At 40.1% G+C, this 26,069-nt stretch overlaps 2 protein-coding genes across 3 annotated transcripts; both read left to right on the top strand.

Annotated features, from left to right (window-relative positions):
* Positions 1-144: 144 nt before the first annotated feature.
* Positions 145-17,426, top strand: LOC112560263 (DNA polymerase delta catalytic subunit-like). Of its 2 annotated transcripts, none has more exons than XM_025231972.1 (25): positions 145-254; positions 771-856; positions 1,135-1,244; positions 1,925-2,041; positions 2,180-2,352; positions 3,370-3,463; positions 4,460-4,628; positions 5,061-5,317; positions 5,652-5,818; positions 6,525-6,629; positions 6,818-6,958; positions 7,096-7,206; positions 7,590-7,781; positions 8,007-8,095; positions 8,508-8,624; positions 8,823-8,936; positions 9,241-9,484; positions 9,817-9,954; positions 10,292-10,464; positions 10,581-10,733; positions 10,905-11,007; positions 11,279-11,411; positions 11,693-11,806; positions 12,444-12,597; positions 17,003-17,426. In XM_025231972.1, exons 2-25 carry the CDS (start codon positions 795-797, stop codon positions 17,097-17,099), a joined length of 3,327 nt encoding a protein of 1,108 aa, XP_025087757.1. In that variant the 5' UTR covers positions 145-254; positions 771-794; the 3' UTR covers positions 17,100-17,426. The 2 variants fall into 2 exon arrangements, with proteins under 2 accessions (XP_025087757.1, XP_025087758.1); XM_025231973.1 differs by having other exon boundaries at positions 155-254; positions 775-856.
* A 2,125-nt stretch (positions 17,427-19,551) lies between these two features.
* LOC112558813 (kelch-like protein 7) lies at positions 19,552-22,398 on the top strand (the record flags this gene model as incomplete). The annotated part of the gene is made up of 4 exons (XM_025229498.1): positions 19,552-20,583; positions 20,775-20,962; positions 21,170-21,437; positions 21,623-22,398. Coding segments are annotated over 3 exons (1,362 nt in total), but the record flags the coding sequence as incomplete, so codon positions are not given.
* Between the last annotated feature and the right edge of the window lie 3,671 nt (positions 22,399-26,069).

Below are 26,069 nucleotides of genomic sequence, written 5' to 3'. Positions count from 1 at the left end.
ATTATTGTTATAATTTACTTAAATCTGTAAAAAAAATTGATTGAAGTTAATCTTTCTCTATATATTTTATTCTTTAATGTACTATTATTTTCAATTTTTTTCTTAAATTCAGTTCTTGATTGTTTTTTTCCAAATCTACCAAAGGCTCGCCGAGACTGGTGGCGCGAAATAGACGATTCGTTGTGAGAGGTTCATCGCTTGTGGTATAAATTATTTCAGCGCATTTAATAGTGTTCATCAAACTGGATATTTAGGTAAGTCTAAAGTCGTTTCAGACCTACGAGATATTCCCATAAGTTCTGATGGTGTTGGTACTGCTTGGTTGAAACTGTTTCGCTCAACTATTTTGTAAATACTAAACAGTGATCTTCAAAACTGAAAGTTGTGACACTGGCACTTCATACATGTTCCGAATATATTCACTTTTTAAATTTTAATAATGATATTACTAATAAGAGGCTTGTTTCAAAGATGAAATTAGGTTTGATTTGAACACGTTCGGGATATTTGTCGCATTGAATCATGGATACTTTCATATTCGATATATATTGCATGTTCGTATAGTTATATATTTTTAATTGACGCAGCACAAATATACTTTGATTAAATATTCAAAAACGTGATTTGAGTTTCTAAGGTCTATTTAAGAAATTTATTATGCATGCAAAAGGGTAAATAAATGTCTAGATGGTTAGGATTGTTAAAATAACAATATTTGATATACTAAGGTTGATGATGAATCAACAGTCAGTATATTTTCCATGTCACAGGCAGTTTGCAGTAAAAAAGAAAGCATGGATTCCAGAAAAAGGAATCAGAACGGCAAGACCAGTGGCCCATCACAGAAAAAGAGCAGGTTAACAAAAGCACACAGTCATGTTATGTGTTCATGCCTTTACTCACTCTCTCCTTTGCACTTTCTCTGTTGTGCATGTGTTTGATTTGTTTTAATTCTTGATTTTGTTATGATCATTACATTTTTTAAAATTCTACATTATTTTTAGATTTGATAATTATTATATCAAGTAAGCACTGGATGTAGTCCAATGATTGTTTATAAGTATTATGATACCTGTTATTATATGCCTTTCAGTAACTTGATAACATAATACTTTGTTGCATTGTTCAATATAGGTCCATGGAAGAAGATGAGGATCCATCTTTATTTGAAGCAGAACTGGCTCTAATGGAAGAGATTGAGGGCGAGGGAAGAGCTCAGGATGATGACATCCAAGAAACTTTAGGTATTGATTAACTAATGCATCTGCTAATAGACCTCAAAGAACAAAACAAAGTGGAAAGATCCCCAGAATGTTGCTTGCTGAATTGGAAATCCATGTCAGTAGATGTGAAAGGTGACAAACAGAATATGCATGCTGATCACTAATATGCTCAGAAGCAAATAGATATGTTTCTTTTCAAATCACAGCTATGATCCAATAATAGTAAAAGCAACATTTGTATAGTGCATTCTGACACTCATAAGAGCGTGCTCTTAGCGCTTAAGAACAAGAACGAGACATTGGCAATATATGAGGGACAGAAGAACAAATAACATGATCTTCTTAAGGATAAACAACAGTACTGATGATGAATAAACAACAAATACAAGAAGAAAGAGGAACCAAGTAACAAGGACAGAGTTTTGTGATTTTCAAATGGAAGAAAAGCATGGAAGTAGCAATAAGGCAGAAAAAGATCAAAGCTTGCTTAAGGAAGAGGTGCATTTTCAGTGCACATTTAAAGGATTCGATATTGACTTCAGTACAAAGACTTACAAGGATGCATCCTGACAGAAATCAATATGGAGTTAAAAAGGAATGTAATCACCTGACATATAGTTAGCTGGTTTGTTGGGATGTTGTTTCCAGCTGCCTAATAGTAATTTTGCTAAAATCTTACCATGTTTTCCTTATTTGGACAGGGGCTGGGCCTGAGCATGAGGTGACTAGTGCCAGATGGTCACGTCCTCTTCTACCTCACATTGACCCAAAATGCGATGATATTGAGTTCCAACAGCTAGATGTGGATTACTATGTCGGTATGGAGTAGAAACAACATGAACAAGAGAGAGCTTTTGATGTAAACTATGCATGTGCCTTGTGTGTGTATAAGCGGATATGTGCATCTGTGTGTGTGCATCTTAAAATGTCATCTAATTTTGTTTTCCAAAACAAAGGTAGTCCACTGTCAGGAATGCTGGGTGCAATGCAGGGCCCTGTTCCAATAGTTCGTATGTATGGCATTACAATGGAGGGCAATAGCATTATGGTTCATATCCATGGATTTGCACCATACTTCTTTGTGCCAGCCCAACCAGGATTCAAGAAAGAACATTGTCAACAATTTAAGGTACCCACACACTTTCATTTAGGTAGTCCTGTTTATAGATATCATGTACAGGGTTCCTAATTGGTTGCATGTGTGTGCATGCATGTGGACATGTATATAGATGTATGTGTGTATTATGTTCTTTTGAATTATATCAGTTTTTTTCTTCCAATATTTGGGAAAGATGATGTCTCAGTTCAAATGTAGTTCGTGTAGCATCATGTAATCTTCGGAGTCCCCAAGTACTTTGTATGAGAAGTTACCAACACTGTCTTTCTACTCAAGCGACTAAAATACTAATTTGCAAAAAGGCTTACTGGAAAAAATACATCCAAATTTGGAAAAACAGTTTTGCACTTGGTCATTTTGCATGAAGACACCTACTATTCCTAAAACAAATTTATTTCAAAGTAACCATTATTTACTGTTGTCCTAATTTTTTCTACAAACCTGAAATGTCTCTTATGCAAGATATGCAGTTTCCAATATTATAAAATCAACATCTTTTCAGCCTGAAAAATTAAACGTTGTACGGGTAACAAACTTAAAACAGCAATAATTTTTAATTTACTGTACAGATTTGGTTCCAATTTGAAACACTGATAGAAAACATGTATATCTTTTGATTTATATTTATGTTAATTACTTGTAGTGGAGTGGGGTAGTAGTTGAAAAATGAAGAGTAAGTATTTAGTATTTGGTCTGGACACTCATGTGTTCTTAACCAAACTTCTCAAGTCAACCCAAACTTGTTGATGAGAGAAATAACACACACAAGCGCAATTCCAAGTAAAAAGTGAAAACCCCAAAAGTTTGTGTGGGTAATACAGTCACCCTCCCCTACAGATTGTGATTCAAAGAGATCTGATATAAATATTATAAATAATAGAACAGTTGTAATATGTAAAAGAATCTTGATCTTGTTAACATATAGTAGTCAGATTTAGTTATCATTTGGTTTGGCCTCTCTGCAGATTTAACGTCCCCTCGTTAATTCACTTGATTATTGTCTGGATGCGTGGGTAAATGTCTTTGCAGAATGCCTTAAATTCTGCAGTGCTTCGGGACATGCGCTCAAACAAAGAGGATGTCAAAGAGGCTGTCCTTGCTGTGGACTACCTTCTGAAAGAAAGTGAATAAATGTTGAAATTACTTAACTGAACATCAGTACTTGCATTTTTAAAATCTTTGATATCCAGGGGTTAATGTACACAGATGTATATATATATACACACCTATATAACTCAGTAAGCTTCTTAAGTGTTTATATGTATGTCTTGTGTTGATTAAATCATTGAGTTTTACACAATAAACGGGATACAGAAAAAGATGAATCCTGATTTTTGCTTGACATTTTGGAAGTTAATAGTCCCTTAACTATTGAAAATAGCAGCTGACAATAAAAATGGAAAAATTAATATAAAAATCAGTAAATATCAAAATGTCATTTCAAAATAAATGCACAATGAATGTTACGGGAGATATTCTTCTCAGCTGCTGATGCAAAAATTCTATCACCATACAAAGTTATGATCTTTTTGTTTGTGTAGCACTGTATATAGAAGTACTTTTTAAAGCCCATTAAATACACTTAATTTCTTTTTGATTTACAAAAATATTGTATGTCAAGAGAAATGTAGGGGAAAAATAGATTTATGCATATTTTGAAGTTTTTATTTGCTTGGAATATGCTCTTTATATATTGTGAAGTTAACATCCCCAAAGAGTTAACTTACCAGAGACGTGCCCCTTGAACACAGGTCTTTCTCTCTGGGTGGATAAATTTTTATTATTTTCAAAAGATTGTTAAAAAATAATTGTGTAATGTAGAACTTCAGTTTTTATAAATAGATAAATATTAGTAGAATTAAAATTTTCTTAGCTGACTTTGCTTGAAGCTTGTTTTTCCCAGCTAGATATTCAGGAAGTAAATGGGCTAAAAAAGAGAAAAAAATTAGGTGGGAAGAGGCATTTATGCTGCATCCTGTGTTGAATTATAGATGTGAAAAGAATTCATTCTGATAAAATCAGCATGCTCTCATCCCACCAGGGTAACATGTTTTAATACTTAAACGCTCAACTAATTTGTTTATTGTTGCATTTACAATTTTCTGCACTTTTCTTTCAGGTATTTACGGCTACCATGGCAACCGCAAAATTCCATTCCTTAAAATCACCATGGCTATTCCACGCTTAATTGCACCGGCAAAAAGGCTGTTGGAGCAGGGCTTCGTCTGTCCAGGCTACGCGCAACATGGCTTTCAAACATATGAGAGCAACATAGATTTTGAAATCCGGTAAACTTAGAAATGCCATATAATTAAAACAGATGCTGACTCATAAATGCTGACTAAAAATATAGCTGCATAGTGTGGCAGTTTTACACGAATTAGACAATAGACACACATCCTCTCCATGTAAACTGATTTCTGCTCAATCTTTCTGTTCAGTTGATATTGTAGGGCATTTTGTTTCATCTGTTGGCATTGCAGTGATATTTTTCAGTCATGAAATGTGGAATGCTTAAAATATAGGCTTTTCTGCTTAATGGAGGTGATTAAAAATTCAGTCAGTAAAATACACTAGTAGGTGGATGGAGGTGAGGAAAGATGCAGGCAGAGCTGTCCTTACATATACCATGTTATCTATGTTCATGCTTGGTTCGTAGGTATGCTTATTTAGATTTTAATTAACGAATCCATATTCCAAAAATATCCTCTCTTCTCCAGCTTCATGGTGGACACAAATGTCCTAGGATGCAACTGGATCACCCTTCCAGCAGGATTGTACCGTATCCGTGAAAAAGAGGGTGATGGCAGCAAGGGTGGAAAGCAAGACTCTTCAAGACAAGCTCCTCGCTCCCGCTGTCAGCTTGAGGTGGACATTTCTTGGGAAGACTTTGTCTCTCATGTACCTGAAGGAGAGTGGTCAAAGGTGGCCCCTCTACGCATTCTGAGTTTTGATATTGAATGTGCTGGAAGGAAAGGTGGGTTGGTAACTGCCTTCTCTGTGGAAACCCCTGCCGTGACTGTACTCCTCCGTTCCCCTAAAGAGTAGTCAGGTCGAAGTGCCTTTTTTAACAGAAGAATTCCATTACCATATTAAATTGGAACTAGGGAAGCAGTTTTGATGATTATTATCTCATCAAACTTTTCACATGGATTTATGATATAACCCATTCTCTTAAAGCCAGTTAGTAGCAAGTGATTTTGTGATACTTTTTGACAAAATTGAATATAAAATAAAAATTGCTTTAGTGTATATGTACATCTTGGTTCAAAAATGGCTTACTTTTTGTTATGGATTTTTGCATGATCCAGGTATTTTCCCCGAAGCAGACAAAGACCCTGTGATTCAGATTGCTAATATGGTGATTCGTCAAGGTGATCATGAGCCCTTCATTCGTAATGTCTTCACCCTCAATACCTGTGCCCCAGTTGTCGGTTCACAAGTCCTGTCTTTCTCTCGTGAGCAGGATCTACTAAATGTGAGAATTGATTTTATTTTCCCTTCTTTTAAATACTTTTCCCAATGTTTGGAATCTGTGTGTGTGTAAATTCTGCATAGTTATAGAGCACCTTATTCCACTAAAATCTCTTTACATGTATATAAATATACAAACATACACAATAGCACGTGACTATTCACACACACACCATGGAGAAACCTAAGTAACCAAGAAAAAAACCAATGGTCAGCCCTGTGAGCAAATATCACATTGACTGAGAAGTGTTTGGTAGCCAGGATCCGAACCCCTGGCACATAATTCGTCATCATGGCAAGTAGGAGAAGAGTGGAGGGGATGCAGGAATGAAATATGTGTGTGTTTTGGGGAGTGGGGAGTCGTGTGCATTCTCTTTTTTTGTTACAAATTTTTGCCTGCAGATGATCGTTGTTAATGCAGCTGACTCACTGGCAACTTCATGTGATTCTTGTTGTTGAAAAATCTTTATAATTTATTCTTGACAACATTTAGACCATTAGTGACTTCGGTTTGTACATGACATTTACTTAAAATGTTATCACTTCTTCGTGAATTGCAACATGTATTAACTCTAACGTTCTAGTTTGGTCCTTTTTTTCCTCTCTCTTAATAGCCCATAGGTATTTAGTATCTTGTGCTTAATTTAACTTTACCATTGATAGGCTACTATTGGCACCCAGAGTCTTGACATTCTTCTTTCTTGTTCAAGAAATGGGCAGCATTTGTTCGAGAGGTTGATCCTGACATCATCACTGGATACAACATTCAAAACTTTGATCTGCCTTATCTCCTCAACAGAGCCACACACTTGAAGGTTGGTCTCTAAATCTGTTTTAGGAATTTGAAAAATGGGGAGAATTCAGGAAAGGGAGGAAAATTAAGTGGTGGAACATGCAGGATAGATTATATATTAAGCAAGAAGTAAGATGCTTAATTAATTTGTCATATTTCCTTTTTTCTTTTTTTGAGATTCAGTACTTCAAGATTTTTCTTTCTTAAAAGGTTTCAGATTTTGCATTCCTTAGTCGAATCCGAAATATTCCATCTAAAGTGAAGGAAGCCATGTTCCAGTCTCGTCAGATGGGCAAGCGAGAAAACAAAGTCATCAATATCGAGGGTCGTGTGCAATTTGACCTCCTGCAGGCAAGTATTTAATACATATTAGTAAGGGCTTTTTTTTTTTTAAATTAGTCATGGCTCTCGGTCCTATAAATGTTTTTGTGGCATAGAGCAGTTACAATTTATGTGCATATTTTTTAAATCCTTTTTTTTTTTTTAAGGTCTTGTTGAGAGACTACAAGCTGCGATCATACACTTTGAATGCTGTGTCTTTCCATTTTCTACAAGAACAAAAAGAGGATGTACAACACTCCATAATCACAGATCTGCAGGTATTCCAGCAATTTGCAAAGTATGTTTAGTGATAAGGTTATTTAAAGATTTAAATAAGTGTTGAGATTCAAAACAGAAGATTAATCTTCACATCCATTGTCTTTTCCATACAAAAACCATATCAATATCTTTATTTAGGGGTTGTATAGATATCTAAATCATGTCCTCACCAAAGCACTGCTAATACTGCCTGATAAAAGGTTTTCATATTTTTTGGTAACCCTTTTAACATTTAATTATCCTTATAGTCATTAAGTTTAAAATATTTCTTAGTTCTTCCCACCTTCATTGCTCTCTACAAATTACAAGTTAATCATATGGAAATTCCTTTGAAGACCTGGTTTCAAAATTTTTATATTGTATGGGTTGCCACTGCCTCCAGAATGGCAATGACCAGACTCGGCGTCGACTGGCTGTCTACTGCCTGAAAGATGCCATCTTACCCTTGCGGCTTCTAGATAAACTTATGTGTGTCATCAACTACATGGAAATGGCTCGTGTGACAGGTGTGCCAATGTCAGCCCTCCTGTCTCGAGGACAACAGATCAAAGTCATGTCACAGCTTCTTCGAAAGGTCTGTTGAGAATTTTGTTGTTATTATTAGTAGTAGTACTATGAAGAAAAGTAGCATGCCATGTAATATTTTAATGACCTCATACATAATCATATGATTACTTGGTTATTTTTTTTTTTTTTTTTTTTTTTTTTTTTGCCTTTTTAAAATATCAAATTTTCTAAAATGGCTCTTTAAATGACCAATTTTTACCATGTAATATTTCATCCCACCACTATTTTTCAGGCCAAAGAGCAAGACCTGGTGATACCTGCTCACAAAGTGGAGACTGGTGACGAATATGAGGGGGCAACTGTCATTGAACCAGTTAAAGGGTGTGTATATTCTTTCCATACTGGGGAGCAGTATCTCATCAGAAAGAAATGGCTGAACCATTATCAGCTACTTAATTGCATTTCTCCTGTGAAATGAGGAAAACATTTGATTTCCCAGGAAGGAAAAACTGTTTTAGATAGCTTATCTCCCTTGCTGTTGCTTTCCTGCATGATGACCATTGTAGAAGCATTCCTATCTTAGAATCTGGAGTGCATGGTCTTTGTCACAGATTTGTAAAATAATTCTTTTTTGTCTCTAAAATTATCATCACCATCAGAGAATTGCTCTTTAGCCAGTTTTTTACAGCTAAAATCACTTTAACTACACAGAATATTGTTTTAGAAATAAAAGTGTCTACTCAATAAAAGAGAAGTTGAATATTTTGTCAACTGTGAATGATTTTTCTCATAGATACTATTCGGTGCCCATTGCCACACTCGACTTTGCTTCACTGTACCCATCAATTATGATGGCCCATAACCTGTGTTACACTTCTTTGCTGAATCAGCAGTCTATACAAAAAGAAGGGTAAGCTGTTTTCATGGTCACATTATATTTTATTTTTGCTAAATTTGTGCACATAAAATTTAATAAGCTTATTAAATATGTAAACCAGGACCAAAAGGAGAATGTCAGGAACCATAACCTGGTGTGATTTACGTACCTTGAGCAAGACTGGAAAGGAAGCTTTTATCTGGTTTGTAAGATAGTAACTCTTTTGTCCAGGTTAACTCCAGACCAGTTTATCAAAACACCATCAGGAAACTTTTTTTGCAAGGCCTCAGTTCGTAAAGGCTTGCTTCCTGAGATTCTGGAACACCTGCTGGCAGCTAGGAAGAAGTAAGTCCTTGTTATGAAAGGTCCCTATTAAAGGATTTTTACATTGTTAAAGATGTTTCCTGGCTTAAAAAGTGGGTACTTAAAAAAAGGGAAGAGCTATTTTTTTCAGCATCATAGATTTCAGCTGTAATAATCAAGATCAGGACACCACTTTAACGACACATTTAACCACTCCTGCATGTAGTAATATATCCAAAGAGGAACTTTAGACTTTAAATATTCTTTGATTAATATCTTAAATTAAAAAAATCATGAATAATTCTAGAACAAATAAAATGTTGCCTTATTTTCTACCTTCTTCAAGGGCTAAAGATGACTTGAAAAAAGAGACTGATCCATTTATAAAGAAAGTTCTTGATGGACGTCAACTGGCACTGAAGGTCAGCGCAAACTCTGTTTATGGCTTCACTGGGGCACAGGTTGGCAAGCTGCCATGCCTTGAGATTTCTCAGAGTGTGACTGCCTTTGGCCGTTTCATGATTGAACAGACAAAGCAGTATGTTGAGGATCATTATACCATTGCCAATGGATACCAACATGATGCTAAGGTAAACTGTGAGGTGTATTACACAACGCAAATATATTCTCAATCTATATTGACCTTTGCTTTTTGCTTGCTTACCTAAATTTGTTTCAGAGTTTTAAAGCTTTTTGATTTTTGTAATGCATTCTACGTTTGATTTTATTTTGTTTTTTGGGGTTTTTTTTTCGTTTCTGTCATTAGGTCATTAATTTTCTTTGTCTTGGCAGAATGATAAACAAAGTAAAATCTTTAAGCACATTTTCATTCTTGTGGTCTGAAACATTTTCAAAAGTAGAGATCGATGCAGGTAGAATCTTTCCTTCATATAGCAGCAGCCACATGGAATTTCCTTTCCAGGTAATTTATGGAGATACTGACTCCGTCATGTGTAAATTTGGCACAAGCACGGTGGAAGAGACCATGAAGCTGGGCAGAGAAGCAGCTGAGCTCATCTCATCCAAGTTTGTCAGCCCCATCAAGCTTGAATTTGAGAAGGTAAGCATTGGTCCCTCTTTTTTGTCTTATGTTGTGATCTAATGTTATTTCACCAATGATAGGCAGTCCAGTGATGAAAGGATAGCGCCTGTCACCCATTCAGAGAGGGTTGGCTGTCCTGGATCAGCTCTCGTCTTGGGCGTGCTGTTCTTTCTTTGCATGTGGTATCTGTTTACTGTTGCCATCGGGATACATCCTTAGTTGCTGGCTTGGTGTAAAACACCAATTCATCTTCCCCATCCCCCAATCATTTCACCAATGACACCATTTTTTTTTTTTTTTGTACAAGACTTTTTCATGAAGTGACAAGCACAGCATATGCTTTTTTTCCTACCAGGTGTATTTCCCATACCTTCTTATCAACAAGAAACGATATGCTGGCCTGTTCTGGACAAACCCTATCAAGCATGACAAAATGGATTGTAAGGGCATTGAGACAGTGAGGCGAGACAACTGCCCTCTCGTGGCTCAGCTCATTAACACCTGCTTACAACTGCTGCTTATCGACAGGTACCATGCTGAAAAGTTGATGAGGTTCTCTCCCTTTGACAACTGAGCCTTTGCATTGTAAACAAATCAGATGATTTTTTTTTGTTTTTGAATGTGCATGCGTATTTTGTCTACAGGAATCCTGATGGGGCTGTTGCACATGCTAAACAGACAATTTCAGATCTCTTGTGCAACCGCATTGACATCTCTCAGCTAGTGATCACAAAGGAACTTGCAAAGACCGATGAGGAATATGCTGGCAAACAAGCCCATGCTGAGTTAGCACTCAGGTGGGTGAAAATTGGGTGATGGAGTGTTTGGATCTTTACTTTTCGTGGAAAGTATGCTTTTGAGTGTTTCTTGTGTATTTAGGTGTCCACACTTTTATGCATATTTGTGCATAAAAAGATGATTGAAAAAAACGGTTGATGTGCAAGTTATTTTACTTTTCTTGAGGGCAGAATGCGCAAAAGAGATGCTGGAAGTGCACCTCAGCTTGGTGATCGAGTTCCGTATGTCATTACTGCTGCTGCCAAGGGAACTGCCGCCTATCTCAAGTCTGAGGTAAGCTGTGGAGGCTGGGCGAAGTTTCTCTGCTTGTCCTGGTAGTGTTGGCTGTAGCCATGTTACATATATGTTTTAATAAAAAGTAAGGCACATAGCTGCCTCAGAATGAGCTGACCTTTGAACCATGTTTGTTAGATACAGGTTTTACTCAGTTATATATGACCACAGGAAATGTGTCATGAATACTTTCCTAAACACATTTTTAACATGCCAGTGTCCCTGTCCCTGTCTAAACACAATGTTTGTGATTCTTGTTTGCTGTGTGCAGGATCCAATCTATGTGCTAGAAAACAATGTTCCCATCGATACCCAGTATTACCTGGAGAACCAACTGTCCAAACCTCTTCTACGCATCTTTGAGCCCATTTTAGGGGACAAGAAGGCAGAGTCGGTGCTACTTCGTAAGTTTTGATTTTTGATGGGAGTTCTGACATTTCTTTTTCATTGGTAGCAGCATCTAATATTTCAATATTTCTTTGACTGCTTTTAACGCTGTTTATGTCACAATTTTAATTGTGATGCTGATTTGTTTCAAGTCAGTTTGTCATACTGACTATTATTGCTTTTTTCTTTGCAGCAGTTACATATATAGTGGGGAGTTTTTATACGTATATATACTTATTTATATATGATAAAATTATATATAGAGAGAGTGAAGGATTCTGTTTTATGTTTGTCGCAGGTGGAGATCATACTAGGACAAAGACAGTGATGACATCAAAAGTGGGCGGTCTTTCTAGCTTCACAAAGAAACGGAGCACTTGCATAGGCTGTAAAACACCTCTGGATAAAGAGGGTGAGAGAATTAACACTTTGACAAAGACCCATAAACAATGATTATGGTGCACTATTTTCTATAATTGTGAAATAGGCTTGCTTTACGCAATATTTGACTTGGTTTTAATTACCCATTTTGTTTGAATTTACACAAATAACAGTGAGGAAAGCAAAATGTGGACAAATCTCGGCATGAAATATTTTGATATGTATTTAATTCTCTTTCCAAGTATGAAAAGATTTTGCTGAAGAGTTTGTTTGCATTTTTTTTTTTTTTGCGCTCTTCAGACTTATTCTTTTTGCCTCATTAAAGTTGATTTAGTTAAGAAACCAAGTATGTCATGCAGGTATACATTATATAGTTTTTATTTTCAGTATCAACTGTTTGCCCATTTTGTAACAATTTCAGGATTTTGCCATTAACAGGCTAAATTAGTGGCCTTCCTTGCCCAGTCAGCAATTTAGAAATAACCTTCAAGTTCTTTCAACCAGTCGTGAAGTTGTAAAATGCATCTCCAAAAAGCAGGATCTTTTTCTCTTGCGCTGAGCTTTATTTACCCAGCGATAAGAAAAATAATTGCACCCCATTAGACCTATAAATTTAATGTTTATGGATGAACGCTGAGACATCACCGTAATCATGTGTTAATTTACAGGGGATGCTGTGTGCAAGCACTGTCGTCCTCAGGAATCAAAACTCTATCAGAAAGAAATCATCCAGCTGAAGGTTCTGGAAGAAAAGTTTTCTCGCCTGTGGACACAATGCCAGCGGTGTCAAGGGAGTCTTCATGAAGATGTGTTATGCACAAGGTGAGAGGTAGACATGAATGGATGTCTGGCTAGTGTTCTGGATGTCAATGAGTGCACAAACCAAAAAATTTAATTGGTTTCTGATTTTCTTGGTCCATCTGTTTTCTAAAGTTTAGATGGTCAGAGAAAGATGAAGCAGAGGAAAATCCCTGGTTTTTAACTGTAGCTTATGTAAAGCGGTGTCCAGTCACTTAATCCCCAGACACTTCATCCCCGACACTTAATCCCCTAGACTTTTAATCCCTAAGCACTTCATCCCCGACACTTAATCCCCGACACTTAATACCCAGACACTTAATCCTTTATAAATCAAGTGCAACCTATAATAGATTGTTGGATGCAGTTAGAGAGCTAATGCCTAATGTAGCTCCAGAGACAATATGTAGTAACAGACTTTGAGAAAGCTGCGATGACCGCTTTTCGAGAAAAGTTGCAGTCATGTAGAGTAACGGGATGTTACTGTCACTTAAGTCAAGCGGTATTACGCAAAGTCACTGAACTGGGGATGAGAAGTGACAATGACGAAGACAACGTGCTACGTGAAATGGTCAGATGCCTCCCAGCACTTGCCTGTGAAGAAGACATTGTCGATTCCTTCGAATTGCTTGCAGAGTCATAGCCACAACATGATCGCATGCCGGAACTTCTATACTACTTCGAGCATACATAAATACTGTATATATATTGTTGAAGAACATTAAATTTACTAGCTTATATGAACTTTAACTAATGTTGTAGATGTTCAAATGACGTTGAAGTTAATAGCATGATTTGAATTTGAATTTCAATTAAATTTTTCGCTGACTTCATAATTTTTTTAGTTAAGGATTTAGTTTAGGGATTAGGTGTCTGGGGATGAAGTGCTTAGGGATTAAAAGTCTAGGGGGTTAAGTATCGGGGATGAAGTGTCTGGGGATTAAGTGACTGGGAACCATGTAAAGCGTCTGTTGTTTTCTTCTGTAGTAATAGTCAGCAGAGCCAGATATTGAAAGGAAGTGTTCCTGTCAATGTATAGCCCAAAGGGAATTCAAGTATGCAGTTGAAGGGATCTCATGTCTTTTGGAATAACCAGAAATTGTGGGGTGGGGGATTTAGTAAACTTCAAAACCGTTGCAAATTCTGCATGTAAACGTTGAATTATTAGGGGAGTTTCATACATACCAGATGAAGCTACTGTGAAAGAAATTCCAAATGTGTAAGTTAACCAAACAAAACAACCTGCTCTTGAAAAGGTTATCGTGGGTAGAAAGAAACGTCGTGGAAGGTGTTTTTACGATATGCTGTGAAAAACACAATTACAGTTTTGCTACCAACAACCCCCCTCTCCTCTACCGGCACCCGCCATGCGCATCCCCATCGTGTTTTGCATCCACAGACAAGCGAGGAATGCTAGGAAGTTTCCATTGAGTAACGCCTGTCTCGAAATGGTTACTTTCACCAGCTGGAAAGTCTCCCCAGCTCACACCTGTACACACACACAAATTGTTTGCCGGAATAAACGTATCCTATGTTCCAGTGTATTTGTTGTTGTTTATCTACTCCCTACCCCCACCTCGCCGGATTTAGCATCAAAGATTTCCTACGCAATTCTGTCGGCGGCAAAATGCAAGTGGGTGTGGCTAGTTCAGTATCAGGGTAACAGTGGGTGTGTAGTCTGCTGGCTGGCTGGCCTGGTCAGGTGTCACAGATGGCCTGCTGCCAGTCTGCTGTTTCAGTGTGGCGGCGATTGACGTGACCTGCAGCCAAATGGCTCTGTGCCACACGGGAGACTATTTTTGGCAGCACGCGGTGACCTCGCTCGATAGCAGTTTGGCGATCAACGCCTTGTTGATGAAATAGCGGATTCTGCGTTGTGACAGTGTTGGTTATTGTGACTCCCATTTCCACCTTGCCTATTCCTCCCAGAAAATGGATGTTGATCTTTTTTATAAGTAAAACAATTGCGTGATGTAAAATTTTCCCCACTAAGCTCTTTAATTCAATGTTTTTATGTACCTCGCTTTTTTTATTATTTTGTTGTTGTTATTCTTGCCGGTAAGTTTCGGCGTGTTCATGTCGTGTCGTCATATCCGGGAACATGGTCATGGGAAACAGCTCATTAATCATGTTAAACGCCATCTGCGTCGTCAAAGTCGGTGTGCCGCCCACTGGCTGTGAATGTTCGAGAAGGAAACTTCTCCATGGCAGTTAGTGACGCACTACAGATGTCAGAGTCGTTGTTGGAAAACTACTAACGATCAAAATACCGGACTTTTTTAAATGTCACATTATCATGTTTGTGGCGGTTCACAGACTCGGTGCACACAATCTTTCTGTCCGTTCCTTATCCCCTCCCCCTACCATCATGCCTTTGTACATACACAAATATATTTATTATTTCAGGCACACGTCAATCAATCGCTTCCAGGAATGTAACTTGTTTTTCAGTGAGCGCTCGACCTTGTTGTCTGTGAGTGTAGTCCGCTTGGGAACTGACTAGGGAGGAGACGGAAAATTCCTCGGCATTCTTTGACTGGATTCGCAGCCTCGGGAAAAAAGCTGACGTGAGGATTTTCCTCCATCATGCGCACGCACTCGCAGCTCGCTCTCTCTTATTCCTCTAACGGGCACAGTGTTACATCTATTCGTATCGCAAAATGAATACCGTTAGCACACCTGTTGCTACTACATGTCGTAAAACACACTTTCAAACATGATGAAAGTTAGTATCGTACAAATGTGTACGAATGAGCATTATATAAGGCTTGTACATATTTTTTTTTCTACAGATAAAATGTGAACTGGGAGGATTTTCAAAACTGGCGCGTTCTGTCGGATATGTGAAATTTTCCACTTTGTGTCTACCCCATGTAAGAGGGGGAAAATACTTCTTCTAGTAGTTTAAAAATATAATTATAGAACATGTTCAGGAGAAAACGAGCTGATGGAGGGTAAGATGTTGGACTTTTATTCTACTAATATTCAGTGTGTTAAAACTGCTCTGTCAGTGAAACCTGGTGTCATTCTGTGCCGATAGAGCTGATTTTATGCAACTCATGTAAATGTTTTAGAATCTCCCATTTCCTGGCGTCAGTTGAAAACAAATTATTTGAAACAGGTATCGGGTAGCACATCCTGGCGCACATCACGAAATAAACGCTCACTCGCGTGAACTTTCTCTCCACCTCTCGCTGCTCGATCTTTGGACTGGTGACCCTTTTCAGAACTAAATTTATCATTCTGTAAGCCAGCTAGTGTTTAAAAATTAAACAGTTTTGCAACAACAAAATAAGGACACGTGTAATAAAGCGATAAGTACGCAGTGTAGAAAGTTCAAGCTCAGGCAAAACAGGAGCACCATCATTTATCATCACCCATCAGCCTCCCCCACAACAACTTGCCCCTAGAGGCCAGGAGAGATTATTATCACGGGCTGCAGACATCAAAGCGATGTGCTATTTCTAATCTGTTGTAAAACTATTTAGTGCGGAAATTTATTGTTGGTGCCAGCCGCGCGTCAAGTCGTAAGCCGGGACGCGACTCTCCCTTTTGCACTTAGGCGACGCATGCGCAGACCGTCGATGCCCTTTGCGGAAATCCCCATCTCGCGCCGCCAGGTCACGACCTTCAACTGTGGGACTATGTGCAGTCGCCGTGCGCAGTATCGATCATCCTTGCACCATCAGGGCTAGAAGTACACGTGACCTCGTGACTAGGAAGGATGGGATGTGGGTTTGGCACCAGCCTTCCAGAAAGAACAGCACAACAGACAGTCAACCCCTCGATCAAGTGAAATGCGTTGGTGGACACGGTGTGGGCGGAGTCGCGTGCATCCCTTACAAACAAGTTATCTATCATTGAGTGTTTTCGTCTGTTTGTTTTGCGTCTAGTGGAAAGTTGGTGTGAATGTGTTTGCTGGCACGGCCTAAAACTCAAACCGCCAACCAACCCTGGCGTGTGTGTTGTTCTGTCAGACTGTCCCATATTCGGGCTTTGGCTTCGATCCCTGTGTGGACAAGACATGAAGCCGCGAGAGCGAGCCGTCGGTACTATACAGACTAACCCTTAATAATGGGAAGAGCGAAGACTGTCCCGGGTGTGACAATAATTAGCGCGGGTATGTGGCCAGGGGTATGTGCTCGTGAGAGGATATTTTTAGGTGGTGGTCATTTTCTTGAGAGGGAAAAATAGTGTTCGTTACACTTTCATATCAACTAGAAGCCAGGCCAGCATCTCCCCCCAACACACACACACCCTGAAGAGTCCACTGGACTGCGCGCGCACCGTGCGATGTGAGGAGGAATAGAGGGGAGAGAATAGCCTGGCACCGATGTACTTTAGCTTATTTACTGTTGGTTTCCCTTTTACATTAGAAGGAACCTGAACAACAAGGTGTTTATGAGCGTGGCTTGCTTGCTTGTTGCAGTCGAGATTGCCCCATCTTCTACATGCGGAAGAAGGTCCAGAAGGATCTGTCGGAGCAAGATAAGCTGGTCGAAAGGTTTGGGGACAGCGATTGGTGACCGCAGCTGCCAGACAAGCGATCTTTATATTGTTTGCTTGTCTTTGGTTTGTTTTGTTTTTTTTTTGTTTTTTGTTTTGTTTGGTTTTTTTGGGGTTTTTTTGTGACTTGCTTTTTTGTGATCTTGCGCTGAATGGCGTTAACACGTCCGAGACTGACACTGTCAGTGGCATTCAGGGAATTTTTTTCTATGGACATAAGTGGTGGAAATACTTTGGGTAAAGCTTTGTTATAGACACTTCTATTTTTTGTGAACTAAAAATGTACCTTTATATTAAAATATGTTATTAAATTTTACATGCATATTAACAGACAAATTTGTGTCTTGTCATTTTGAATGAGTTAAAAATGTGTGCGCGCGCGTCCGTTTGTTCATTTGTTCGTTCATATATTTTAGAAATCCATGGAACTGAATAAGAGGGTGGGTGATTGCGTATATACGTGTGCGCGTGTCAAAGAATAGGTTAAAGAGAAGGATAATAGTAATAATTGTGAAATTGCTTTCTTCCATTTACAAAAATGTACTTTCTAACCACTCAATTTTTCAAAAACAAACCCAGAACGATACATACCAAGCAAGGATCTGCATCATCTGTTAATATAAAGATATCGACAAGCCATAAGAGAAGGCAAGAAAACAGTTCACTCAAGGAATCTATGGCTGATGCTGCAATGTTCATCTTTCACATCGCTTTACTCCAAGTCAGGCAAACATTCCGGAACTTGGTTATTTCGCTCACCATTGTGATGCATGCTCTCCTCACGATGTGATGCTGAGATGTAGCTGATTGAACACGAGTCATTTATATAAAATCCTGACAAAATGTCGACAGCATGCTATTGTGTTTACTGTCGGCAGAATATTTCTTCTTCACGTCGCTTGCAACCACAATTTGCTTCTCTCCAAATCTTCGCCATCTTGTTAACGGCAGCTGAATATTTAACCACGAACTTTTATCTCGCCCGTGATTTAATTAAATTCGTGTGACCTGTGACCCAATCAACATCGATAGTGAATTGTGATCGGTTATATTTAAAACACGAACTTGTGATTTAAAGTGTGAGTACGCGATGTCCGTATTAGGAAATTTCCGCCTCTTTGTCAAGTCGAGAGAAGAGCGGGAATCTGCGCGTGGAAATTTCCACAGACCCTGTGATGAATGAATCTCTCTCTGGTATGCACGTGACCCACTTTTTTCCCAAGACTCGCTCAACCCTCGACATTCTATTTTCGTGAATTCCGAGCATAGAGAAAACACGTATGAAATTAGTCACCGACTGTAGTGACAAACTACATATTTATAGACAGTTTTGTGAAAAAATACTTGGAGATAGATATACATATTGAATAATCATAATAGACTGTAATCTCAAAATGACTAGAAATACTTGCAGTTTCTTTTTGTGCTCACACATTAGCTCAGACAACAAGCAAAGAATACAAATTAAATGCTGACAGAATATCAACCCTCTCACCCATACACGCAGGGATTTCAGAGAATTTATATTTGAATTTTTACCATATGCATCAATGGCAGTGGCCCGTGAATAAAATCCTTGGCAAGAGATTTTCATGTACGTTCACGGATTTGTTTTTATGGGTGGATGATGCTGATCGTACAAGAAGAGCAAAAATCGGGTTGTGCCAGGTCATGATACTGAATGCTGGTCACTGATAACAGGTTATCATCTACAGCTTCACAATGACTTCGCTCAAAAGTGTGGGTGTACTCAGTGTAGGTCAGCAGAGCAAGATGACCTGTCGAAAAGCAGAACTGAAGTATATTCAGACAATATTATAATCGTTTCTGAAAAGTTTGGAGGTCAGGCAACTCACAAGGGTGTTGGTAGGACCTAACAGTTTTATAGACGGGTAGGCTGGTCGTAATCTCTCATAACTTGCCTCACAAGACAATCTTCGGTGATTTTGTTGCGATGGTATCTTCTTGCATGTCAGTTGAGTACAGCTTGATTATCGTATCAGCAAGTGACAGTATGGAAAGTAGGTGTGGGGTAAGAGATTAATAGTCATCTCGATGTTGAGCAAGAACTTTGGCTGATAACGATAACAGCGATGAGGGATCCCAGTGTAAGACAGGCCATTAAAGCCAAGCGGTCGGACGAAAACACATCGTAGTACAGAATCAGAAAGACTGTCAAGAGATGTGGACGAAAATCTCTTGACGAAGTCGTCCCGACACCAAAGCCACTAGTGCCCTCGGATTCCATTGAACACTATTGACCAAGATCCTTATTGCTAGGTGACAACATCTCTACGATACTGGAGACTTCAGGCAGGTGACTGCTTTCAAGAATATCCCGACGACCGCTGCTTGGGTCAAGCAACTCATAGCTTGGAACAGCTGATGCGAAATGAACAGCTGGCCAGCTGTCCATCAGCATCACACCCTTGCCCTTACTCGCAAGCTGTGGAGCGAGCGGACATTTTCTGACCTGGAAGTGCACGTGGGAGGCGCTGTGTTCTTTTCTCACCGCTACGTCCTCGGTCAAGTTCCCAGCTGCTCCTGTCCGAACTGTCTGGCCGGCCGACAGACTCGCCGTTAGTCGAGGTCGAGGAACCGTGGCATCACACGTGCGAGCCTGCTGATGATTGCGAGGGTAGTGGCCATGTCCACGATGATGTCGACAGCTGCTCCGTGAAGGACTGTGAGAACGTTTCATCGCCTGATGGTGGAGCTGACGACGATGAACTGAACACCGACGGCAGATCCATCAGAAGTAAAAAATTAGGGAAGATTCTGTTGCGAGAAGCAAAGACTCGCCACCACTTGACCGCATGTGATGTAGGTTGTCGCAAGGGTCATCCTAGAACCATCCTCAAGCTTAACAACATCCGGGCAGAGACGTTCGCCGTCGTATTGGATGCACTTTACACAGGTGACAATCCTGTTACAAAAGCTAACGCTGTTGAGTTGTTGAAGATCGCCTCCAAGCTCCAGATCCCCAGTCTGATTGAGCACTGCGAGAGCTCCATAACCACCTTCTTGCAGCAAAAGGATCTGCCAACCTCGCTGCTTCTTCGGGTATCCGAAGTGTCCTCGACACATCCTCATCTGGCTCGACAAGCCCTCGGGGTCATGGCGAGAGACTTTGGGGGAGAGTCGTCCTTGAACTGGTTGGTGCACGTGCACGGGTCGACCCTGCTGGACCTATTGGACGACGAGAACCTGAACGCGGCTGAGGAAGATGATGCCTACGATGCTTTGTCCAGGTGGTATCAGCACGACCCACAGAACCGCGCTCGCTACCTGGGCCAGGCCTTCGGCAAGCTTCGCTTGGTCAACCTCAGCAGACGAATCCTTTTGGACAAGGTGCTGACCTACTGTCACAGTGTCGGTGCTCGGCGAGAAGACTCGACCAATGATGCACTCGTCCTTCAAGTTCAGAGAGCTCTGGCTTACCACCTGCTTCCAGACAGGCGCCATGACGAGATCATGCGCATTGCCGACTTCCGCAGGTCTCAGGTCAGATCTTAGAAAAGGGTTAAATGTTACTGGAAGCAAAGCATGTGTCTAGATTCTTTAGGTTACTTAAAGATGACTTGTTAACACAATCTTACTAAAACCCTTAAGAAGTATATTAGATGAACATTCGGAGCACCTTACGTGTCCCAGATGTGTGACACTCACGTGATTGATGCCTGTCTCCTCCACAGCCGTCAGAGCGGGTCTTGCTGGTGATGGGGGACCACGCGGACAAGTTGTTCGCCTTCAGCTTCCGGCGGCAAACATGGTTCACCTTGTCGCCTCCCCCGCTACCCTTCGGGTTGGGCGTCGCTGCCTGTTGCTATGACGACGACCTCTACTGCTCTGGTGGCGAGAAGACTCCATCAGCCTTCTTCAGGTATGGAACTAACATCAACAACCTTCCACCTCAAAAACTCTACACACATCGCTCTTATTTGCTTTTTTTTTCTCTTGCTAGAGGAAAGTTAACGAATAATCCAAGAAAATTTAGTATCTCAACAAATTGCTGATTCAGATTTGTTGGAAAATGTTTACAAGATTTTGAAGCTAACGAAACAGTTTTTTATATCTTGTGCCACCTTAGATACAGACCCAGGACTGATAGTTGGAAGAAGTTTCCGGACTTGCGAGAGGCCCGCGCAACCACGCATGCGCGGCAGTTGGTGACGCGATCTTCGTGCTCGGGGGAAAGAACGACCGCCTCACCTTATCTAAAGACACTCTGACATCAGTCGAGATGTTTCTTGTCAAAGACAGAAAAAAGGGTTGGACTTTATTGTCCCACACAGCACTTCCGGTTCCAGTCAGATCCGCGGCAGTGGCTGTCATCGGCAGCAAAATTTACCTCATTGGTTAGCAACACTCTTCTGTCTCCTTGCTTCGTCCTTAACTGTTTGTTTCAGTGAATAAAATAAATAAGTACACGACAGCTAAAAAAAAAAGTGCCTGACTGCCAGTAGCAGTTATAATTAAATTTTATCACAATTTTCATCACCATCATCGTCGTCGTTATGCAAGCAATAATCTGTTGTTTCAGGGGGCCGGACGACGGGTCTGGCCGAGACAGTGGCGGCGGTTCAGTGCTTTGACACCGCCACGCTTCAGTGCTCTCTGCTCGCTCCCCTCCCGTCCCCATCATGCCTTGCACGAACTTTCGTCTGCAACACCTTCGTGTACGTCCTCGACACTAACGGCGATGTTTTGAGCTTCCGTCCTGACAACAGTTCTACAAGGAACGCAGACGAAGTCTCCATGAAAACTCTTTCTGTGACCGACTTGCAGACTTCGCAAGACTGCCCCGAGCAGACGATCGCCTCAGGTGAGAAAACTGTCGTCACCATGGTCGGAAGGTCAAAAACTTGAATTGGAAATGGTACGGCGCAGCCCTGCACTACGACGGAACGTTGTACATCGTGGCGGGGGAGTTGCCACGTGGCGTTACTGTCCCCATGGTAACGGTGGAGAGCGCCGACGAGGACGTTTTCCGAGAAACTCGCTTCATACGACCGAGGCAGATGGGCATGTGTCACGTGACGGCGCACGTCAGCATTCCTCGAGAGTGGCTCCTTCAGATTGTTTCGTAAATCGGAGAAAATGATTTGACTTCCTCGTATGACTTGCATCACATGATAAACAGCCAATGTAAGGAGGGATGTGACATTCGAGAAAACATCGGGATGAAGTCGAGACAGGATGCACTGTCGCTGTGAAACATTTTATGAAGTTATCTTCTTGAAAATGTTGCAGATGTAAAAAAAGTGACTGCACGAAAGTTGATGAATTTAAGATTATTAAAGGCTTATACTTCCATGACAGTAACACGTGTCAAGAGTGCGAGGTTCATATGAACTGATGAAATCCTAGGTCAAACATTTCGTAAACAAAGGTGTCTAGTACAGGATCAAATATCTTGTGAAGAAAGAAACCCGTGGTCGCTTTGACGGAGAGATGACATAGCTGAGACTGAGCATTAGTTTACTTTGCTGAGCTTTACAGTCAATGTATCTGGGCAAGCCAGGCATATAGGTATAGTGGACCTGAGTAAAGTCCTCCCTCGTTCCCGCCAAAACCTATTGCTGAACAGAGTTCACCAAACACTTTGTGTCACGGTTAACACTTTCGTAGCTAATGTTCTCATCCCTTCAGCCATGCATTCAACATACACTTGTAGTCCGTAAGTCGTAAGTTAGAGTTGTCAAGCTTTTTGTAAGTTTTGACTTTTTTAAACAAGCACATACAGGAAGTCCCACCTATGACCGTACAACCATCCTCGTTGTTCATGCTGCTCCTACCGTAGTCACCACCAACTGTGACCTCCACAGGTCAATGAGTGCAGTCGTCGGCGCAGAGTGTTCCTCCCTTCCCTCCCGCCGGGTCGAACTCATTCTTTCCCACCTTAAAGTAGGTGCTCGGTGTAAAGTCGTGCTGTAAATAGGAACCCGGCGGAAATTTCCATCATGTTGTGGATGTGCAGTAAATTTACAGCTTTGCGAGGGTCACCTCTTTGTGCAGACTAAGCAAAATGGAGCTGAACTTACCGTTTCACGAGGTAGCAACTAAAGTTTTGTCTGACGACATGTACAATACTGATTCATGATTTAATTTGAATCTGTGCTTGTTGGCATCGACTGAACTCCCAAAGGAATTGTATTTATTTTGCATGCTGCCTCTTGGATTTTCTCGATTACTTCTTGTTTACACTTACCTAGCTCTTTGTGTCCGAGGTATGGGGACTGACGTCAGCTTGGTGTGCAAACTAATTGCCTGTACTTTACAGCATTTATGAGCAAGAGTGAGACACGAGGCTCACAAATTGGATATCGAAAGCGCAAGTGTACGAACATTGTTGTGCTGTTGCTGAATGCAAGTGACCTCAGCAAGTGCTGGAAGCTCAGTCATGCATGAACGACACAATGTATTGGAGTATAAAGTAAATTAAGAAAGACCCTCTAGAACAGACCTGGGCAAGGGGCGGCCCGCGGGCCGGATCCGGCCCGCCTCCTGTTTCTGATTGGCCCGCCCGCTGGCCGCCAGCCAGTATATATACTATATATACAGTATTGGGTAAAACTGAGTTAACTATATTAGTCCGGCCTTCTAAAACCATCCCAATTTCTCATGCGGCCCCTTGGGAAAATTAATTGCCCACCCCTGGTGTAGAAGATTTAGAGATGCGTGTGTTTGGGTGGTAAGATTGTATAATGGCAAAGCAGCCAGCCCGTAAACAGGTGCCACATCGTGAGATAAAACAAGTTCATTCAGTTTGAGCATAAACATTACTCTTTTCCTTCCTTATACACTTGACAAAAATCTGCAAAGTATCATTGTGAACTCTCACTTTTGCACTATAGCACCGTGACCTTTGGAATCAGCAGCGTAGTACTGTGAACTCCCAATTCTGCGACATTTCATGTGAACTTTAGACTTGCTTTCAAGCACTTGTGACAAAGGTGGCTAGTACTCATGTTGTGTGGCTCTGGTCAGAGCCTAATGCCACCTCTCCATCCTTCCTTCCAGCTAACATTAACAAAACTCTAGCACCTTGCTGCCCGATCTGTATCTCCAACCACAGCCGCCGAAAGTCAGTCCCCGTGCACAAATCCTTAATTGTGATCGTTTTATTATTTTTATAATATATGACAATATGCATACAAGTTATGATTCAACTTGATGTATCTTCATTTCGTTTAGTAACTTAATATAGACAGCAAACGTTAGGAAGAGTGGTGCCTTTGAAGGTGGTGTAAAGTGTTATATAAATTAACTTTATTATTATTAACATTCAATGGAATGTACTGAGTCCTCCTCCATTCTTAGGATAGGATGTGAAACTGCTGTCTGTAAACTTTTCAGAACTGTAAGCTGTTAGAACGTTTTACTAACAGAAATGGAATCAACTCTGCGAGAGTAAATGATCTTTCAATATTAAAATGTCATTTAAATATGTATACTAAATATTTATATATTTAACTATTATAATTAATATAAAAAGAAATATGTTATTCAAGAGACACCTGCAGAACCAGCGGTTCTTTAAACGTGAAAAACAAATTCTGACAATAGTCTGAAAAAGCATGATCAGAAATTCATGAGTTTATCACTATTCGAACGCATTGAAAGGGTGAAAATTGCAAATTGAGAAGGAAGCACAAAATACCGCCAAAAAAGTCTGTACTACTTGTAGTAAAATTTATGTCGGTGTATCCGTAAAAAGATAGCCCCCTCCCTCCATAAAACAGTCCACGTGGCAACCTCCAGAATAAAAATATGTTGTAGTTGTCTAAAATTTACATCGCACTTAGTCAAAACAGTCTGATGGGAAAAAATTAAGAAAAGTACTCATAACCCTGTTGTGACCTTCGGTGTAAACAGTTCCAACTGACAGACAAGCTATTTGCGCTGGAAATTACAAAACAGAATAATTTTTTTGCGAAACGGAGTATGTTCCAGAATCCCGACAACCATCCCTTGTTTTCACCTCCATCGCTTTCCGATGAATAATTCTAGTTCCTCGACTGGAAATATTTGTCACGTGACAGACGGAGATTTTCTCTCCTCTCGCTTCTCCGTTTCATTGTCGCATCATTAAAGGCGTCGATAAATATATTTTTGACGAAATTATTTGCAAACAACCTATAACTGCTTTTTGTATCAAAAATTGAATTTGTTGACAGCACAAATATCATCTAAACTTTATTCTATTACGATATAAAAAGCGTATCCTTGATAAATCTTATTTAGCAGGGTATAGACCCTGTCTGCACAAACGTAATACAAGAAGGGAAACAATATAGAAAGATCAAGTATCGAATGCATCTTCTAGCTAGAAAGAAAATTATAGGATTCCTCTCTTGGCGCCCCATCAGAGAGTGACTCAGAGGACTACTTATAAGTGTGAGTAGATTAAGTGCCCAAGGAACTAAGAAAATTATTAATTAACACCTCGAGGCCAGCCTGACCTGAAAGACTCAATAAATCCTGAAGTGATACCGAAACTAAGACCGCTGGCTGTTACAGTACACTGATGATCAATAATACTGGTTCTCTCTGTTATTTAATTACCCTTTTTCAATAAACGAATGAAATAAAATGTATACAATGACATTTAAATATTATGAAATGTTATTTATAGAATTTATTCGAGGGATGTAATTGTACGCGGGGATTGGGGAGAGAAATTCACAAAATAAATCAAGAAAACGTAGAAACAATCACGTAGATAAATGTCAGTTTTCATCATTTCATCAACGACAGTGCGACGACGTTTCCTTGACCTACACATCAATGGACCTTGACCCTGGTATCCTTCACACCAAACACGCAATGAGGGAATGTTACCTTGACCTGCCGCGTCCTTCGGAAAGTTTCCCCCACTGACACTGCTGTGATTGTCTGGCCTGCGCGTTGAAAAATAAGGACATGCTCGATGCACGTGGAAATTTAGCTAGAATTTTCCAACAAAATCTATAAAATGTCTGAGACCG

The sequence above is a fragment of the Pomacea canaliculata genome, linkage group LG3 (assembly GCF_003073045.1).
Source record: "Pomacea canaliculata isolate SZHN2017 linkage group LG3, ASM307304v1, whole genome shotgun sequence".
Classification (NCBI taxonomy): Eukaryota; Metazoa; Mollusca; class Gastropoda; order Architaenioglossa; family Ampullariidae; genus Pomacea; species Pomacea canaliculata.
The sequence above is the reverse complement of the archived record's forward strand: the minus strand, read 5'-3'. Positions and strand labels throughout refer to the sequence as shown.

Coding starts and splice junctions, on each gene's coding strand:
- LOC112560263 (XM_025231972.1), top strand. CDS start 795: ATGGATTCCAGAAAAAGGAATCAGAACGGCAAGACCAGTGGCCCATCA. Junction 3,464..4,459: donor GGACTACCTTCTGAAAGAAA/GTGAATAAATGT, acceptor CTTTTCTTTCAG/GTATTTACGGCTACCATGGC. Junction 7,207..7,589: donor CCATAATCACAGATCTGCAG/GTATTCCAGCAA, acceptor CACTGCCTCCAG/AATGGCAATGACCAGACTCG.